At 34.5% G+C, this 21,202-nt stretch overlaps 1 protein-coding gene across 1 annotated transcript in view; it reads left to right on the forward strand.

Moving 5' to 3' along the window:
- The window catches only part of ROCK2 (Rho associated coiled-coil containing protein kinase 2), a 144,433-nt gene that overhangs the window by 101,396 nt on the left and 21,835 nt on the right, over positions 1-21,202 (forward strand). The window contains exons 8-21 of the mRNA XM_059132632.1: positions 1,343-1,434; positions 2,196-2,355; positions 3,887-3,947; positions 4,565-4,576; positions 6,109-6,188; positions 6,355-6,403; positions 7,006-7,141; positions 7,240-7,331; positions 7,576-7,822; positions 8,197-8,303; positions 10,819-10,978; positions 13,939-14,099; positions 14,490-14,674; positions 20,707-20,776. Of these exons, the coding sequence (XP_058988615.1) occupies positions 1,343-1,434; positions 2,196-2,355; positions 3,887-3,947; positions 4,565-4,576; positions 6,109-6,188; positions 6,355-6,403; positions 7,006-7,141; positions 7,240-7,331; positions 7,576-7,822; positions 8,197-8,303; positions 10,819-10,978; positions 13,939-14,099; positions 14,490-14,674; positions 20,707-20,776 (1,612 nt within the window). The remainder of the gene's footprint in view (positions 1-1,342; positions 1,435-2,195; positions 2,356-3,886; positions 3,948-4,564; positions 4,577-6,108; positions 6,189-6,354; positions 6,404-7,005; positions 7,142-7,239; positions 7,332-7,575; positions 7,823-8,196; positions 8,304-10,818; positions 10,979-13,938; positions 14,100-14,489; positions 14,675-20,706; positions 20,777-21,202) is intronic.

Consider the following 21,202-nt stretch of genomic DNA (forward strand, 5'->3'; position numbering starts at 1 on the left):
TGTATGTTAGCCAGTTGCTGTTACAAGCAGTACCACAGTGACTAAAACAAGCATTTATATTTTGCGTACATTCTGTAGGATAAAGTTTTAAAGATAGAATTCTGGGATACACACTTTAAAATTGAGTTGGTTTTACAAAATTGACCCCCGGAGTAGTCACAGCAGGGTATATTTCCATTGATGATAGTTACTTTGCTCATTCTCATCAAACTGTATATCATGAATTTTTTTTCATCTGAAGCAAGAAAAGTTATTGCTATTTTTTCTTATTAGAGAGGTTAACCATTTTAATATGTTTATCATTTATAAGATTTGTTAATTATCTGGTTAACAGACAATCCATGCCGATATACTTAGAACAAATCCTGTGTGTTTGATTTGGGACTAGATGGGATGTTGAGGATGACTATAATTTGTGCTGAAAGGTGAATATAAAACAGGACACAGCACATGTTAATGAAAGATTTGCCTTAGCAGTTTATTGGGGGGTGGTGGTGCAGTCCAAGGAATGATTATAGGTAGAGAAAAGATATTTGGAAAAGAATTTAATGCCATCATTGTGGCTAGCGTACTTCCCTCTAGAGTTTACAGGTTTTTCTGTTTATATTAAACGTGACTCCAGGGCATATAAAAAAACTGATTTTTTTATGTCCATAAAATCTGCATTGAAAACTCAGGGGTTCAAAGAATTAAATTGTTAATATTGTTATTTTTGTATTCAGAATGATTATTTTAATGTAAGTGTATAATTATTTTAATATACAATTTATCAGACTGAAGATTGATAGTTTCTAACAATATGTGAGCTCTTTATTAGAAGAGATTTTCATTTTTTAAAATTTTGATTTGATTTTTACTTTTTAAAAGGTTTTAAAAAATTTATTTATTAGAACATATGAGTGGACATGAGGAAGGGCAGAGGCAGAGGGAGAGAATCTGGAGCAGACTCTGTGCTACATTTTTATTGGAGGCTTTGAATAACTTTTCTTTGTTTGAAGTTAAACTTCTGTCCATTTTACATCCTGGAGTTGGTCATGCAGTTTTGGCATACATAGATGAATATTTTTATTTGAAAGTCTCATGCGTACTTTTCTTTGATACAAACTACAGATGGAAATACATTTCCCTTTCCATGGCATTTACTCTACTTTATCACCCTTTTAATCTAGAGAGATCATATGTTGTAAAATGGACAATACTTGTTTTGGAAAACCATTTAAGCTGAAACTTTTAATAAAGATATCTCAAAGTCATTTGTGATCCTTATTTTGGTCCTAGGCAAGATAAGAATTAATGTTTTTGGTAATCTTTTTGTAATATAATCTTTAACTGCATTGTTTAGGGAAGTACGACTTGGGAGAAATGGAGTAGAAGAAATCAAACAGCATCCTTTCTTTAAGAATGACCAATGGAATTGGGATAACATAAGAGAGAGTAAGTCAATAAATTTAAATATTTCCATTCCATCACATTTTAAATCTCAGTAATTGATCCCTCTTTTGAATTAGTAATCATGTTTGTTACACTTAATGCTAACTGATTTTTAATTCAGAGGTTTTATTTCAAGTTTGTTCTCTTGCAGTATTTATAACTAAATGTTCCTCAGTATCTTAAACTAATATGTATTCATTATCAATATTTCTTAATACTTTTATAATAAACAGATTTCTTACTTTGTAAGTTTTTTATGGATCTCAATAATTTTCAGAATGGGGGACTATCCCTTAATTTGAATTTAATTTCTTTGAATTAATAAGTAATTATGTAGACCATATTTTGATGAATACTGGAGTAAGCATAGTAATTCATTTTAACTTCATGTATATTTGACATTAATTCATTTTAAGAGTAAAAATATTTTAAAGAATGTGAAAGGCCAAAGGCTAAAGAATGTTTGTGCAAATTATTGCTGCTTACAATTTTAATACCTAGAATAATATCATATTGCTCTCCTTGTTTGATTTATCTATATTCAAACCTGCTCCAATGTAGTAATAAAATACTTAATAAAATTTTAGTTTTTGAAATCATAGAATGTAAAACATGTTACCAAATTTTCTATAGTAAATCATGATGTTATTGATTAATTATATATTATTGATGTATAATGTGTTGGTATTAATATATATTAAATCTGGGTGGTTAATATATATATTGATTATGAAGAAAATAATCCATTTCTTTTCTTTGAACAGCCGCAGCTCCTGTAGTACCTGAACTCAGCAGTGACATAGACAGCAGCAATTTTGATGACATTGAAGATGATAAAGGAGATGTAGAAACCTTCCCAATTCCTAAAGCTTTTGTGGGAAACCAGCTGCCTTTTATAGGATTTACCTACTATAGAGAAAATTTGTATGTGATTTGTTAGATTTTTATTCCTTTCAGGATTTAGCTGTAAAGAGTTACCTTACTATAATACTCTGGATTACAGAAGATAAAGTGTTCATTTGTTTTAAACTTTTGAGTGTTTTAAAAAAGGACTATTGAAAGTTATTTTTCATTTAGTTCCATTATTCCTGAATGTTATTCATTTACAAATGTATGCAAAGCACTCTTCTATATTCTTTGGGGTAATAGAGAGTAAGACTAAATATGTTTGAAGGAGCTTACCATCTAATAAGGTTGGTAATAAGGGATATAAGAGAATAATATAGTCATAATAAAGGATAGAAATATGATATTTGCCTTAAGAAAGGTACCAAAATATCTAAGATGGTTCAGGAGAAAAATAAAAGTCACATCTCTGGGGTGGGATATGGAGTCAGGTAAGACCTCAGGGAAGGAGGGGGGTGTTTGTAAAGCTAAGAAAAAGTTTTGAGTGGCCAAGATGTGGGAAGGTTAGGTGAGAGTCATGGGGAGATGAACAATGGGAGCAAAAGTGTGGCATGTTGGCACACATTGGGAGCATAGTAGTGTGGTCTAGTGGGGCCCAAACACAAGGTGCATATTACTGTATTACGATCATTTGGAGGACCTAATGAGACTTTAGGTTTCTTGGCTGTAATCCCTTCATGTAGCACAGAGTCTGGCACAAAGCCAATAAATACTGGTTGGCTGTGGTGAATATTGGGTATAAAGATTAAAAACTATATTGGAGTTGAAGTTCAAAGGAAGAATAAAGCAGCAGATGACTGTTGTGTGCTATACTGAGGGACTTTCAACTTTGACAGGCAGTGAGGAGTGAGGCATTAGAGACATTTGAGAAACATGTTTGAGAAACTTTTGGTACTTCCATGTATGTAATGGTAGGGGTGACCAAGCATTTTGGTTTGCCCAGAACTGAGGGGCTTCCTAGGATATGGCAAGGGACTTTGATGCTGAAACTCAGAAAATCCCCAGCAAACCAGGATGAGTTGGCCATCCTGCTAACGATAGTATTCTAAACACTCTTGTAATGCTCACTAAAATGAGGATATGAGTGCCTTGATAAACCCAAGCATATTTATAGGCAATGAGGGAGGACTCAGAGAGATTGACAATTAAATAAAAATGAGGATTTATGTATTAAGACCTGGGAATCAAGAGATGTTATCTTTGAGAAGGAGGAGAGATGTCTTACTAGATTTCTTGATAAAATAGTTACAGGAACTCAAAATGAGATGAAGAGGGGCAATGCATAGCCCATCTAGTGACTGCAGTCTTAACAGTATTAAAGTCTAGAACATCCAATGGCGGGGGTGGGGGGCAAAAATATGTGCAACATTTTAAATTATTGAGAATGATAAATAGCTAGAGGGGAAAACATTGCTTCATTTAAATTATGTTGAAGTGGTCAGAAAAAAAAATCTTTGTGGCTGGAATTTAATTCTGATAATAATTTGGTGGTATTAGGAAATGGATTAAAATGACATGCAAAAGACTTATTTCCTGCCTTTCCTTCTAGGTTATTAAGTGACTCTTCACCTTGTAGAGAAAATGATTCAGTACAATCAAGGAAAAATGAAGTATGTATAGGTTTTTTACTACTTTATTTTAATCATATGTTCAATTAATTTAGTGGTATCCATGCGCTTAAAAAGTTCATTTGATGCTACTTTTTGAATCAGTAGATGGCATTCTCTGTTGTAATATAGTTCAAAGAACATTTAAATGATTAATATATTTGGCAGGTATTATTGTATAAGATACAGTGGCTAGTAAAAAGATGAATTATATATGGCTTTAGGCTTAGTTTTAGTAGCAAAAGTGATAGAATAGGTTTATAAGCAAATAAAATATCAGGAAATTTTATAATCTTAGTACTATAAAAGAGTATATATAGATAATAAGGTATAAGGGTACAAAAATAGTGAAGGAAGTAATATTTTGAGTGTTTAAGAATGAATTCAGATAAAGGGTGATTTTATCAAACTATTAACATATTTTGTGGCTTCTAATTTCTAACTACAAAAGTAAATCATATCCACACATACACATTAATGAGTATGCTAAACATTTTTCTCCTTAAAATTTATAGAAAATTAGAAAGTTGGTTAGATAATTCTGGTATGATTTCTCTTGGGAATTTTATAAAGCATACAAGTATTGTAAATTTCTGTGTTTTCTGTTTTGTTTTAAATAGGAAAGCCAAGAGGTATGTTGATGTCAAGTATGTTGGAAAACTGAAAAAGTGCTTCATTCTAGCAGTGTTTTGATGTAGCCATTTTCCACCTAGCATTTGGAGTACTACATCTGCCTGAGAGAGAAGTTCCCAACTTTTTTCTACCAAGTATTCCTTTCCTTATTGCCCTTATGGATCTATTGTTTAAATATGTATTGTGTTATTTTCTTAGTTTTATTTATCAAGGATATGTAACTGATTAACATGTGAAGACTAGTGTGATCAAATTATTCTAATACAATAGCAGCCGAAAGCAGTTAACTTCACTTAATTGGCCTGTATATTCTTACTAGGAAAATAATAGTTTTGTATAAAATTTATAAAATAAGAAACATGGGGAACCCAATCACTATAGAAAGAATAATGGAAAGAACATTAGCCTTGGGGTCTAACAGACTTGGATTGATTTTTGGCACAGCCACTTATTAGCTAAGCTATCTTGGCCCAGTTATTCACCTTTTTCAAATTTCAGTTTCTTTATTGAGTAGATATAACACTACTGTATTCTTTTTTTTTTTTTTTTTTAAGATTTTATTTATTTACTTGACAGAGAGAGATCACAAGTAGACAGAGAGGCAGGCAGAGAGAGAGAAGCAAGCTCGCTGCTGAGCAGAGAGCCCCATGCGGAACTCGATCCCAGGACCCTGAGATCATGACCTGAGCCGAAGGCAGCGGCTTAACCCACTGAGCCGCCCAGGCACCCCAACACTACTGTATTCTACGGTTGTTGTTAGGATTAATGAGACCAACATCTGTAAAGTGCCACTATACCTAAGGCACAAATGAACTAAAAAACTTAAATCCTTTATGAAGAAGATAATCTCCAAAAGTGGACTGTTTAATACTTTCTCTGATTTTAGTTATTTAAAGACCAACATATCTGGCCTTGAAGAAGACACAAAGAACGGCAAGGAAATGACTTATGATCAATTAGATATTATTTATCAAGAGTTATTGATTATAACTTTTAGTACTGTTCCTGGCATGGTGTAGAAAGATACAAAGAAGAGCTTAAATTCTTCTCTTTAAGAGCAATAATATATTTTTGAGCAAGTTCAAATATTCCAAGTATTTGTTTCAGAAATAGAACTTTTCATCTTCTAAGTACACATTGTGACAGTATTTTATATAAGTAATCTGTGGAAGAACAGTGGAGAATATCCTTTATTCATAATGAACGATTCATAATGTCAATTCATAATGACACTTCTTGGTGTCATACAAGAATTCTGCCAAGTTTAGAGCTTCTCACTCATATGTTTATGTGGTGTGGACATGTACATGTTTGCATACGTGTGTAGTGTGTAGTGTGATAGAGAGCAGGAGTTAGAGGATTTTTTCCTCTGTCACTAGAAATCACATCTTTAAGAAGTTACAGAAACTTTATGTACCATTATAGATGAGGTTATATTCAGCTCACAAAACAGCTTGTCATTGTTTTCTTTAGGCTTTTATATTTTAAGTGTGACTAAACTTTCTAATTATAGTATCTTATTTTCTGACAGATTCAGAAAAAATTATACACGTTAGAAGAACATCTTAGCACTGAGATGCAAGCCAAAGAGGAGCTAGAGCAAAAGTGCAAGTATGTTTTGTGGCTAGTTCAGTGTGGTATGTTAAAATTGAAGTTTAAACGTGTTAACCTAAAAGGAAGAGCTACAAAGTAATTATTTGATTATTTTAAAATTTATAGTAAGATGTTTTTATTATGAATTAGAGGTTTACTTATTATTTCTTTTGAAATTCTCCAGATCTGTTAATACTCGCCTTGAGAAAGTAGCAAAGGAACTAGAGGAAGAGGTAAAGTTCCTCTATGCTTTTATTAACACCTTTGTTCACTAAGAGTTTTGATGCCTGGCCTAGCTGCAGAGTTCTCTTAGACCCGTATTAATACTATCTTGGTATATAATAAGACCTACCTCTAGCATTGGTGAACAGGACTAAAATTACAGGATAAGCATGATGATAGACTTCATTTTGTTATGTTTTTGCAAACTTGAGTTAATTTTAGCATGTGTAGGTAATGCAAGAAAGAAATTTGCATTTATATTAAATTACTTGGCTTAACAACAGAAAGTAACTATTGTTTCTTCTTTTAAATTTCTATTCATAACGTTTATATCAAGTGAAGATGATTCATTGGTAATGGAATGTTTCAGAAAGTTTGACTTCTAGTAGTGAACACTGGTCTTGATAAGTTAAGAGAGGTGTGCTATTTTCTCATGAAAGAAATTGAGGAAGACACAAAGAAATGTGCTATTTTGAAAATAATGGAAAACATTGTGAATTTTAACAAAACAGCAGTTGCAGCTTATTTTTAAAGGTGTCTTTTATCTGCTTGAAATACTGTTTTTATTTTTATGCATATTTTCCTTTGGTAATAACTTTAAACATTATTTCAGATTACTTTAAGGAAAAGTGTGGAATCAGCATTAAGACAATTAGAAAGAGAAAAGGCACTTCTTCAGCACAAAAATGCAGAATATCAGCGGAAAGCTGATCACGAAGCAGACAAGAAACGAAATTTGGAAAACGATGGTTTGTAGTGTAGAATATTAAATACTTACCAAGAAAGAAATTGTGTGTGTATGTGTATGTTGTGTTGAAGCTTGCCACTGAAATTCTTTTTATCATAGTTAACAGTTTAAAGGATCAACTTGAAGATTTGAAAAAAAGAAATCAGAACTCTCAAATATCTACTGAGAAAGTGAATCAGCTCCAGAGACAAGTAGGTTGATCTTAGTTGTAGTAAAGATCATTGAATTTTCTTAATGACTTATCAGTAAGACTTGTAGTTGGCGATGTTACAAAATGGCCTTCTTTGCCTCTCATTTTCAAGGGAAATCATAAGGAAAAGATTTTTACTTTTTTTTCTTATTTTAAATAGTTTGTAATGAGGTACTAAATGGAAATATTTTCATTATATATGCCTGTGTTTGTTGTTGTTTATTTGATTTTGAATGGAATATCAGCTGGATGAAACCAATGCTTTGCTGAGAACAGAATCTGATACTGCAGCCCGGTTAAGAAAAACCCAGGCAGAAAGTTCAAAACAGATTCAGCAGTTGGAATCTAACAATAGAGATCTTCAAGATAAAAATTGCCTGCTGGAGACTGCCAAGTTAAAACTTGAAAAGGAATTTATGAATCTTCAGTCAGTTCTAGAATCTGAAAGGAGGGACCGAACTCATGGATCCGAGATAATTAATGATCTACAAGGTATTAAAGTAGAGATTACACTTGAATTCATCTTGATGATTTGCATTTTGGAAATAACTTTTCATGGTGGATGTCTTCGAGTATCACGTTTCTGAATATACTACTCTGTTATGTGAAGTTAGGGTGTTGGAAATGCATCGATACAAACTTTTACGAATAGAAGGTTTACTTTAAAATAGGTTGAAATATTTTAACTTGTCAAACTAGCCCCTTGATTTTCAGTTGGCTTCATTATAAGGCACTCTACCAACAATTTAAAAAACTGCTCATAAATAATACCTCCAAACTATGAGGTGATTTTTAAAATTTTTTACTCTTAATTTAATATGTACATACTCTGTGGGCTTATTGTTTTTAAAATGTTGCAATTTTAGGCAGAATATCTGGCCTAGAAGAAGATTTAAAGAACGGCAAAACCTTATTAGCAAAAGCAGAGATGGAGAAGAGACAACTACAGGAGAAACTTACTGATTTGGAAAAGGTAAAACATGTTCAGCTTTATATATTTTTAAGGAAATGACTATAAAATATCAGATTGGAAAACTTACTCTAAAATAAAGGAAATCAGGGGCGCTCGGGTAGCTCAGTTGGTTAAGTGTCTGCTTTCAGTTTGGGTCATGATCCTGGGGTCCTGGGATCGAGCCCCACATCGGACTGTCTACTCAACACGGGAGTCTGCTTTTCCTTTTCCCTCTCCCTTTCTCTCTGCCCCTGCTTGTTTGCTTTCTCTCTCTCAAATAAATAAATAAAATCTTAAAAAAAATAAGAGAAATCAGAATGCTTTCAGTGGATGTTTATCCCTAGGGATCCAAGGAAAACTCAAATTTTGACTTAGAATATGTCTTAAAAATGATAGAAAGTTATCATGGCTTTTGGCATTTACAAGTTATTCTTAAAAATACTATAAGCCAGGGCTAATTTCTAGACGCTGTGCAGTTAATGTGGTGTTTTTGTTCACTTATATATTCATTTGTTTACATATTTAAATGTGTCATCTGTGGTTGAAATACAGGATATAGTCCTTGCTTGCCTTTAACAGTGTCACAGTTGGGTACCTGACTGGCTCAGATGGTAGAGCATGTGACTCTTGATCCCAAGATCACAAATTCAAGTCCCATGTTGGGCATGGGGCCTACTTTAAAAAAAAATTAATTTAAAAATTTCTCACAATCTGATGAGTATCTTCTAAAGTAATAAGGTACACAGATAATTCTAATGCAGCGTGGTACATAGAATGCTAGAAGAATGAACAGGGTATATTGGATGCACAGGAGAAAAGGCCCCGTCTGACAGGGCAGGATTGGTTGGGTGGGTAAAGGCACATTCTGAGTTGGGGAAGACAGCATGAGCAAAAGTTACAGAGGATGGAAAATAAAAAAGGCATAGTTGATTTACTTAATGCAAACTGCCCAGTATTTCTGGAGTACAGAGCAGGAGTCAACAAATTTTAATCTTTTAAGGAAGACACAATAAATATTTCAGGACTTGAAGGCCAAATGGTCTCTGTTGCAACTCAGCTCTACTGTAGCACATAAAGGAATGGGTGTGGCTATATGCCAGGGAAATTTTACGAAAATAGACATCAGACCAAAATTGGCCTGAAGTCACCGGTTTGGTCCTAATGCTTAGTGTGAGGAATTTAGTGACCCAAATGATCTAGATCATGTAAGATTTTGAATACTCTCTTAAACTTAGTTTCTGTAAGTAATGGACTAACCACTGAAGGACTTTAAATTGGGTGCTGTTACTAGAGGTAGATTTAAGATAGATCATTGTGTACCTTGTAGAGGATAAATTTGAGGGGAGGACATGATAAGAGGTAGTAGGGAGATTAGTCAGAGGCTTTTTCAGTAACTCAGATAATGGAGAATTAACTAGTACAGTGGTTAAAAGGATGGGAAATAAGGTGAGAAATATTTGGAGGAAGAATATTTGGGCAGCACTTAGTGATTGATTAGATGAGGCATGTGTGTGGTACTTAATAAGGATGAGTTCTAGGTTCCTACTTTGTGGCAAGATATATAATGGTACTGCTAACTACAATGAATAAAGGTAAACAACTCTTAGAAGAGACAATGACAAATCCATTTTAGTCCTAAGTTTGAGGTGTGTGTGAGTCAGCCAAATTGGGATGTTTACAACATCAGTAAACTGGTTGTTGAAACTAGAAATACTTGAGAGTCATTGGTACAGAAGTGCTAACGCCTGTGAATTAAAGAACCTGTCTGGGAAGAGATTGGTTAGAGCAGTGGTTTTTCAGGGCAGAGTAGATTACTCTGTTGGTGGATTGAAGGAATCATTTTCAGGATTGGAGATTTATTTGAAAAATAAAAGAAATATCTACACTTATGATACAAACTATAGAGAACAAAGAATTAGAAAATCTTTTTGAGGATATATAGAAATTGAAATCTGTTATTAAAGATTCCCAACTTAAAGCAAGTCCCTTTATGTGCAATATAAGAGGGTAAATGGTAGAGAATCCTGAAAATTTATCTTTAGATATATATTGGATATGTTTTAAAAGTGAGAAATAATGATATAGGAAGGGGAGAAGCTTTGTGGCTGAAGAACACTACCTCCAGAGAACACCAGCATTCATTCAAGGAGCAGCTGGGGAAGACTTCGTAAGTGACATAAAAGATGAGAACAGCAAGTGAGTTCAGTGTCAGGTATGTCAAGGAAATAGTTTCAAGGGCAACAGTGAGTCTAAATGAGATAAAAACTGAAAAATGTTTGTTGAATCTCATGTTGAGAATCTCATTGGTTACTCTGTTGAGATAAAAGGCTCCCAGTGTAGATCTCCAGGGTAGAGTGGAGAGATGGGACGTGGGCGCCATGGGAGGTGGGTTCCATGCATCATTTTATGCAGTGTTCGAGTGAAGAGGGGAGGAAAGGTATTGAACATTCCTAGTCTGTAAAAAACAACTTTATAAGTCTTTGAAATTATGAGCCAGTCTTTTTTGTTGATAGTTGCTATTTTAAATCTTTAATAGGAAAAGAACAACATGGAAATAGATATGACGTACCAACTAAAAGTTATACAGCAGAGCTTGGAACAAGAAGAAGCTGAGCATAAGGCTACAAAAGCACGGCTGGCTGATAAAAATAAGATTTATGAATCCATTGAAGAAGCAAAATCAGAAGCCATGAAAGGTATGCTTTTTTCTAAGAGTTTTGCTGCAGCATTGTACTAAGAATTGATTCTGTAGTCAACTCTTTGATTTTGAAAAACATTTTTTTATATTTTATTGTCAAATATTGGGAACTTGAGAGAAAAAACGATTAGGGAAGCTTTACATCACTTTTTTCCTTTATGGCAACAATCATTTCTAAGATAGTAAGGCCCAACCACAAAATTACTCAACCAAATTTAAGGATCAGAGAGAAATTAATATTTCAGTGGAATCAATAGTAACAGGCACACAGAACATAAGGTTCTAGATCTATCTATTCAGATTTGGGGGGATTTCCTCTTCCTGTAATATTTAGTTTGACATTTCACCAGTTTGTATGGTAAAATTGTTGACAGTTTATGCAAAATAAATGTTTCAAAAAATAGTACCTGGCCTAACGAGAATATAAGCTCATTGAATATTTTGAACTCTGGCATGATGAAGATACAGCTAGATTTGGTCAAAGTGTTATCCACTTCTAAGGAATATGGGATAAGATAGCAGAGCTGACTTTTCCACAAACCAGTATGTATCTTGGAATTGTCTTAGGATAATTTCTTGTTTTCCTGACTGGTTATAATTATGATGGATTTGAAGTTCCATAGGAAATTAATAAAATACTCTTGTGACAGATTTATAGAACTCTTTAGCAGGAATTTTATTTCATACTGAAGCATAACATTTATGAATAGCTTAGCAAAAAAATAGGTTTTCAATTATTGAATGTAATTGAAATTGGAGATTTTTTGGTTAAAATCAGTTTAGTATAAGTTACTAATTAAGAATTTTGAGATTGATTGAGGGCTTTAGTTAGAAAAATCTAATTACAAGAGAGGAAGTTAGTGGGCCATGTTTCCCTATCAGTGGCTTAGAAGATAGAGTTCAATTTCTTTTGAGGTATAATTTAGGTGCAATAAAATGCAGATACTATTTTCACATTGTAATATACACATGTAACCACCATTCAAAACAAGTTATAGAATCTATGTTTTCATCACCTCAGTAAGTTCACTTGTGCCCCTTTCTATTCTCTGTGCCCACGTTAGGGTGAATTGTTGGGGGGCGGGGGAGTTTCTTTTCATTGTTGACAGGGTTGGCTTCTGAGTTGCAGAAATAATAATAATAATAATGAGTACATCTGTCCATGTCCGGGTCTAAAAGCCTTTCTTCTTTCTACTGCATGTCATGGCTTCCTTTGATTAAGAATATGGCTTACTAATGAGTTACTAGTTATGTGACCTTGTCCATAGTTACTTATCTTTTTTTTTTTTTTTTTTCTTTTGGTGCATTGTTTCCTCTAAAGAGACAGTATTAGGTTGTTGTGAAAATCGAGTAAATGATAGGGGGAAAGTACTTAGAAATATTGGCTGTTACTAGTAGAATATGAAGAAGTTTCATTTTTTCCACACCTTTTTTTTTTTTTTTTAAGATTTTATTTATTTATTTGTTAGAAAGAGAGAGCACGAGCACAGGAAGACAGAGTGGTAGGCAGAGGCAGAGGGAGAAGCAGGCTCCCTGCTGAGCAAGGAGCCCGATGTGGGACTTGATCCCAGGACGCTGGGATTATGACCCGAGCTGAAGGCAGCCGCTTAACCAGCTGAGCCACCCAGGCGTCCCTTTTCCATACCTTTGAAGACAGTTCTTTAAAAACTGAAAATCATAGGTTTATATAACTATAATAAATGATAATCAGATATCAAGCATTAGATATGAAAGAGCAGAGGAGCCCAATTGAATTTGAATAGATTTTCTAATCAGTACATCAAAAGGTAATTTCTTTAATGGTAATTACTGGTATTTAATACGAAATCACTTGCTTAGACATAGACCTTGCCTGCTTTTCATTTCAAGATTTAAAAAGGATTGCCTGGGTGGCTCAGTTGGTTTAGTGTCTGCCTTCAGCTCGGGTCATGATCGCGGGGTCCTGGGAAGGAGCCCTGCCTCTGGCTCCCTGCTCAGCAAGGAATCTATTTCTCCCTCTGCCCTGCGCCCTGCTCATACTCTGTCTCTTTTTCTCAAATAAATAAAATCTTGGGGAAAATAAAAAGGTTTTTAAAAGCCATTTCTGATTAATAAAACAATTAAGAGTTTATTGCAAATCATTTAGAAAATACAGGAAAGTATGAAGAAGTAAAGATTAACCACAGTCTTACTAATCAAGAGGATATTTTGTACATTTTCTGAATTTTTTATACTGTTCTGCGTTTTTTTCTGCTAAAATAATACTGTGAACATTCTCCTCCAGTCATTAAACATTCTCCTTGAATAGTAAGCACTTAATAAATGCTTGTCATGTGCCAGGCAGCATTTAAGTGCCACACAAATATTAACTAGGAATCTTCATAACATCCGTGCGATGGAGGATAGGTGCTGTTATCATCATTCTAGAGATGAGGAAATTGAGCCTCCGAGAGGTTAATTAACTTGCCTAGGCAAATAATTAGGACATGTTAGAGTTTAACCTCAGGAAGTTTGGTCCCAGAGTCTTGTCCTTTACCATTTCCCCAAAATATAATTGTCATCCTCTGCGTATTAATATGCTAATATGGAAAGAGCCATAGACATAAAAAGTCTACCTGGAATGTTTTAGGGTAAGAAGAGTAACACCGAGAGGCACAGAGTAACAGAAAAATAAATAAATCTTTACTAAAAAGATGTAAGGCTCTTTTAGAACCATCAGTGAAGGCAGAATTATTTTACTTCCAGTGGAAAGGATGTCATATTGCAGTGTGGTAGATTTTTCCACACTGCAAACGAAATAAATGCCTGATTTCCAAGCATAAAACTTGACATTTGAGTAATGAAAATATTAAATTGGAAATTTAAAAAAATGTTTTTAAGCTATCGTCATTTGCTGTAATTTCTATAGCACTGTGTCACGTATTTGATAGGCTTCTTTTGTTTGTGAATTCATGATTATGTCCATTTTTGTGGCAATAGAAATGGAGAAAAAGCTCTCAGAGGAAAGGACGTTAAAGCAGAAAGTGGAGAACCTATTGCTGGAAGCTGAAAAGAGATGCTCCATATTTGACTGTGACCTCAAACAGTCACAGCAGAAAATAAATGAACTCCTTAAACAGAAAGATGTGCTAAATGAGGATGTGAGTATTAAGTTTACTAAGAACTGTAATAAACTATGTAATAAATTCATAGTCTACTTAGGTTTATCTGTAATGATATATAATGATGGCTTCATAATTAAAAATTTTTTCTTATAAAATATTCTGCAACCTTTTAATTTTACTGAATTTGGCCAGTATGCTAAATGGTGAATCATAATTTTTAAAATTTTAAGTTATTTTTACCTTAAAGATCATATTTTATTTAAAAAAATAGGACATGAGAAATAACAAAAACTATTTTACCGTGAAATGAATTAAGTGCCTAAGGCCAAAGGTCTGTTTTGCATGATTATATTTGCTGCAAGCTTCATTGATAAGAAAAAGCCAATAATTACTTACATTTTATCAAGTAGACAATTTGTTTTTTAGGTTAGAAATTTGACATTAAAAATAGAGCAGGAAACTCAGAAGCGCTGCCTTACACAAAATGACTTGAAGATGCAAACACAGCAAGTTAACACACTAAAAATGTCAGAAAAGCAGTTAAAACAAGAAAATAATCATCTCATGGAAATGAAAATGAGCTTGGAAAAGCAGAATGCTGAACTTCGAAAGTAAGTAAATTGTTTGAGACAGAGTTTTATTAATATGTACAACTATCCACATGTAAATTATTTTAATTTTGATTTACCTGGGGCTTTTCTTTTGATCTTGTCATAGTCTTGACCACATTTGCTCCTTTTTTCTCTATAAGTAATGTGTTGAGTGCCAGTGTTGTCCTTCGAGAAGATTATATTTGCTTCCCCAGTGATTTTTTACTTCTTCTACCTTATTATGATATAATGATAGAATGTTGCTGTTGGAGTTGAAGAAACTGTCTGGGATTTTCACTTCATGCTCTTAAGATTCCTTCCCAGAACCGCTCTTCATGCTTATTGTCCATGTGCTTTCTGTTTGTTCTTTTAGTTTCTGGGACTTGAACATGTTTGATTATTAAACAAACATACAAATTTTTAAATCATTTATGATATACTTTAGTATTTCACTTAATTTACTTAGAAAATAGAGAACAGTTCTAAAATCCTTCCAAGATGAACATATACCATTAAAGTTTGTTCCATTCAGTCATTAGTAGTATAATTACTTCTGAATCATGCTCAAAGCTCCTATTGGATCCCAGTTATTTGGAGAGAACATAGGTTTTGGATACAGATTGAAAGATAGGCATTCCAGTCCCATTACTTACTAGCTGACCAACATCAGGCAAAATATTTAACCTCTCCGAGTTTTTTTTTTTAAAGATTTATTTATTTATTTTAGAGAGAGAGTGAGAAAGTGTGAGCAGGGTGGGGACAGAGGGAGAGAATCCTCAAGCAGACCCGCTAAGCGCAGAGCCCAATGCAGAGCTCAAACCTAGGAGGACCCTGAGATCATAACCTGAGCTGAAATCATGAGTTGGAACACTTAACTGACTGAAGTGCCCCCCTCTTTGAGGGGTTTCTGGGACTTGGACATGTTTGATTATTAAACAAACATACAAATTTTTAAATTTTTTGTTAGTTTTTTTTTTCTTTACAAAACCTTTTTGTAGGTTTTACAATAAAAGGCCCCCTCTTTGAGCCTTTTATTGTAAAACCTAAAAAAGGGGCAGTAAGAGCCTCCTTGTTAGGCATTCTGAAAGGATGACAATGATACATTTACAGTATCTAGCACACAATAAACGGTAGGGGCCATTACTAGTACAACTGTTACTGTTAATACTGCTGTACTGCAGGGATGTCTTGGTGGCTCAGTTTGTTAAGCATCTGCCTTTGGCTCCGGTCATGATCCCAAGGTCCTGGGCTGGAGTCCCACATTGGCCTCCCTGCTCAGCGGGGAACCTGCTTCTCCCTCTGCCTGCCACTCCCCCTGCTTGTGCATGCACTCCCTTTCTCTCCCTCTCTGACAAATAATTAAAATCTTAAAAAATATGTATATACAACCTGCTATACTACTTCTACTATTCCTCTCTTCTTCTCATCATTGCTAATTGCTTGCTTTTTACATACCTGTAACAGGTCAATAAGATTGACACTACTTAGTAAAGGATGGTCAAGCATTCAAATATTGACACAATCTGGGAAAGGATGATTAAAAAGATTTTGAGGATTTTTTTTTTTGCTGATCTGTTGCCTGGGTAAACCTGGACTCTTAAACTTGATGAGATTTCAACTTTTGAAAATTAGAACTAGAAACTTGAACAATATTTAGGGATCTTCATCTTTGTTTGTTTGCCCTATATATTAGCTATATTCTTCTCCCATTTAGACCTAGCTTTTTCCACTTAACAGAAAACTTGGTCTTTCAAGAAGGACAGGCTCTAGAGATATGCCTTATAGCTTCATTTATTTGGAGAGACTGATATTACTTTTCTGGACCCAATTTCAGAAAGTACCCGCAGTTCTAGGATGGAATTCATTGGCCCAGTTTTGGTCAAGAGTGCAAGCTGTGGACCCTTAAAACAACTTGACTAAATAGATATTCTCCATTGTGTCTGTAGTATCCATAGTATCTATTCTAGCCATAGTGGTTATATGAATGTAAGAGCTGATTAAACATCTAGCTTGTGTTTCCTCTGTTGTTCTAATTACATTTTGTTTTTACCAAATTTATAGTACTTAGTATATATGCCCCTTGTTTCTTTGTAAGTACGCATGGATCTGTTGTTTCTTAATTCCTCAGTTCCTAACTCCTTATCTGTGAAGAACTCATATTTGTTGTCTTAACCATGTAGTACATTATAAGTTCCCTGAATGGCAACTATCTCTTTTTTATGTTTTGTTCTCTCCAACCCCTGATTAATGTCTTGCACATAGTACATTCTCCAATGTTGTATGAATATGTAAGGCACTTATAGTCATTATGGGAGACTCAAAGATGAATTAGCTGCATTTCCTACCTTTAAGAATCTTAGTAGCATTTTATCAGAAGTTACTCCTTCAGGAGAGCTAAAATGGGTACATAAGTAATTGAAGTACCAGGATAAAATGATACATATATGCAATGGGAATTTACATATGAAGTGTTATGTAGGCTTGCATTTGAAAATGGTTAACATGTGTATCTTTTCTTCCTTCCAAGATGCCAGTAAAACCTTTAGTAAGGGAATTTTTTAAAATGCATAAACACATATCAAGAATTACAATGGATTGGAAGATTAGAAGTTTCTTTAGTAAAGAGGTTATGGCAAGTGGAAACCTCACTAATGGTGTATAGGGCAAGGAAAGCAACAGCAAGGAGTATATATGAAGTGAGATATTAGTGAAGAAGAAAATGTTTCATTATTCAAATCAAGTACCTTGAAGGGCTAGAGTAAGATCTGATGCTATAAGTGGAACAATCTGCTGATCATACTCTTCCTACCAACCCTTCCAGAAATGTCTGTAGCCAGGTACTACCACTGCTTGGGTTCCTACAGAGCAATCCCTCTATAGAAATTGGGCATATCCTCTGCAGAGAATTAGAACTGCTAGTATGGACTACAATTCTCCTTTTGCCTTTTAGGGGTTCTCCTGCTTATGTGGCTTTTTAAGCCTCTCATCTTAAACTGAAGTTTGCCAGTTAGAAAATCACTTCCACATGCATAGATAGTAAAATTTAAAATTAAAATACCACCTCCTTTGTAAGTGAATAACCAAGTATCACTAGCATTTGAGGATAGTATGCAGTACTAAGGATAAAGACTATGATAAAGAAAAAGGAAACATATCCCCAGATGAAAAATTTATCAAGGGAAGAAGAGAAATAAACAAAAGAAGCACAAACCAAAAAAAGCCTATTGGTAATAAGTAGTATTGATCAAAACTTCTAGGAGATACTACTTCCATTAAACAAGAACCTGACATAATGCAAAAAGGGCAGCCAGAATAGGAAGAGCTGTCAAATGTTAAAAACGACTCATATACATTTATTAGGATGGTTCAAAGAAAAATCCAAAGAAATTTCATCAAACATGGAACAAAAGGGAATGACATGGAAGTTATGGGAGAAATAGGTAAGACACAGAGACTGGTCCCAGGAGTTCTAGCACCAGACAAAGAAGTCCAGAGAAACCGAGTGAAGGAAGTTATTAAATAATAGGGGTGCCTGCATGGCTTAGTCGGTTGTGTCTGCCTTCAGCTCAGGTCATGATTTCGGGGTCCTGGGATTGAGCTCCAAGTCTGGCTTCCTGCTCGGCATAGGGGGTCTGCTTCTCCTTCTCCTCTCCCTGCTCATGTGTGCTTGCACTCTTTCCCTCTCTCTAATAAGTAAATAAAATCTTTTCAAAAGAAGAAATAGAAAACAGTTTCCCATGGCTGAAAGAGAAGTCTTTGGATTGAAAGGACTCAGAAAATAAGTGAGAAAAGACCCACATTTAGACATTTTCTCATGAAATTTCAAAAACAAAAGAAAGGATGGGAGTGTTGCAGTTCTCATCAAAAACTGACGCGGGGGTGGGAGTTGTGGTTCACGGTTGATGCAGTATGCCGTGACGCGTGGTTATGTGGCTGAGGCCCGTGATACGACTGTATTATAGGGGCCGGAGAGGTTAGGGATGGTAAGAGCTCACTTGGTACTCTTAGAGCAGAGAATTGGTAAGTAGTATTTTAAATCTGTGTCCAGAAATAAGCTGAGATGTGGAAGTAACTGTCGAAAGAACAAAACACAGAAATGAAATGAAGGAAATTCCTCTGGGCGGGGAGTGGGAGTGGGCTAAGGAGGAGGACCAGGCGCGGAGACTGCCGCTTCTCATCGTGACTTTTTCTGTTCGCTCTGTACTGCTTGATTGTGACCGTGTGCGTGCTGTGTGTCATTTTTTAAAGAAATACTTTCTTGAATGCCTGGTAAATGTTAGTTTTTTAAAGTTATATATAAAGAAATGATAGCAGCTTTTCGAGTTCATGATTTAAAAGTCTATTGAGGTTTGCCGCAATTGGGCTTAACTGGTAATGATGAGATCATTTTAAAAATGGACCTTTTATATTTTATATATACGTTTCTTTCACATTTTTGACTCCGAAAAATAAGAATCATCATGTTTAATAGTACACGCCTTAATAATAAAACACATATATAGCACAGACAAGTGATATTGAGTGATTACTTTTTATCAATGTTTTGAGAACCAAGAAGTAAAGAAAGTGACCAAATTACGTTAAGTGAGAATAAGAATAAAAGCTTTAAGTAATACACAGATTGAAAAGAGTATGATTAAATCATTCAATCTGAGTCTTTCTTGGTGTATATATTTTTGAATATCCAAGTGGCATTCAAATGTTCTCTCCCTGTAAAATACTCAGAACTGTATTTAAAAAGAAAGAGAAAACAGTATATGCTCCCCTTTATTTTTTTAAAAGATTGGTTTAATTATTTAAAGATTTTATTTATTTGAGAGAGAAAGAAGGCTAGAGAACACGAGCAGGGGGAGTGGCAGAAGGAGAGCCCGCTGCCCTGCTGAGCAGGGAGCCTGACGATTCAGGGCTCTGTCCCAAGACCCTGAGATCATGACCTGAATCGAAAGCAGACAGACACTTGACTGAGCCACTCAGGCGCCCCTTATTTATTTTAGAGAGAGAGAAAGTGAGCACATGTTGGGGTAGGGAGTGCAAAGGGAGAGGGAGAGAGAGAATCTGCATACTCTCCCCGCTGAGCATGGAGCCTGACACTGGGCTCAGTCCCACAACCCTGAGATCGTGACCTGAGGAGAAATCAAGAGCTGGATGCCTAACCAACTGAGCCACCCAGGTGCCCCATGTCCCCCCTTATGAATGCAAGTATAGTTCATCTTTCCAGAGAGAACATACTATAACAGTTTGTTCATTATCCTTCTATACCTCCTCCTTTATCTCTCCTATATACATCCTTTTAAGTGTATACAGGGTTGAGGTGTTTTTAGATTGGGGGAGGTGGTTAATTGTATCGTATATGTTGTGTTGTTCTCCAGCTTGCTTTAGGCTTGCTTTTTATTTTACTTATTTTTTATTTAACTTCATTGCTTTATTGAAGATTAATATATATACAGGAAAAAAGTACATAAATGATATGGTAGAGCTCAATGAATTTTTACAAAATGTATAGATCTGTGTAGTTAACATCCACATTTAAACATAAAAATGAGCACTCCTTCCCTCCCTGTCATTTTTTTCACTCATCCTAAGATAACCAATTTTCAGGTGTCCTTTAATTCTCCTACTTGGTTGGCAGAAATGGCTGATCACAGTGAATGGTTGAGACTATGTAAGTTAGTATTACTGCTTTAATCACTATTTGGTTTAGGACCCCTTTATACGAATTTTTATTTATGTCAGTTATATCTAATGATATTTTTTGTGTTAGAAATTAAAACAAGATTTTAAAACACAAGAGCATACAAACACACATTTCATTCATTAGCTGTTGGAGTGATGAATCATTATATGTTCTATAACTTCAAAAGTCCATACACACTCCTGAGAGAATGAGAATTAAAACAACAATGCAGTGATGATTAGTATTATGTAAATAATTTGACTTCTTGTTTTTTTTTAAGGATCAAGGGATGCCCAGTGGTTTCCTCGGCCACATTTCAAGAGTTGCTTATTTATTTTGCGTGTAGCTTATTTGAACCTTTTCTTCGATGTCCCCACAGAGAACGTCAAGATGCAGACGGGCAAATGAAAGAACTTCAGGATCAGCTTGAAGCAGAGCAGTATTTCTCAGTAAGTTCCAGATACATTAATTTGAAAATGATCATCTTTGTAGAATTTAAACATTTTTTTTGCTGCAGAACTAGAAAGACTCTGGTCTTTAGAATAGATTCTTAAAGCAAACACCAGACAGGGATTTGGATAGGTTGTTTTGTACTACACAATTCATATAAAAAGAACAAGTGGGCAAATGACTATTGATAGCTTAACAGAAGCCTATTATCATTGCTAGAAAAATAGTTCTAAGTACATACTTTATGAAGTTGATTAAAAAATTCTTTTTTCCCCTAATAATTCTATTCAAGCTGATTTTTTTGAGTCACTTTTTTTATTAACATATAATAGGAAAAATGATTGCTTTTTTAAAAATGATTGCTTTTTGAGGTAGAATTTTCATAGTGAAAGAAAAATTGTCATTTTAATGTTTGTACTTTTTTA

The sequence above is a fragment of the Mustela lutreola genome, chromosome 9 (assembly GCF_030435805.1).
Source record: "Mustela lutreola isolate mMusLut2 chromosome 9, mMusLut2.pri, whole genome shotgun sequence".
Taxonomy (NCBI): domain Eukaryota; kingdom Metazoa; phylum Chordata; class Mammalia; order Carnivora; family Mustelidae; genus Mustela; species Mustela lutreola.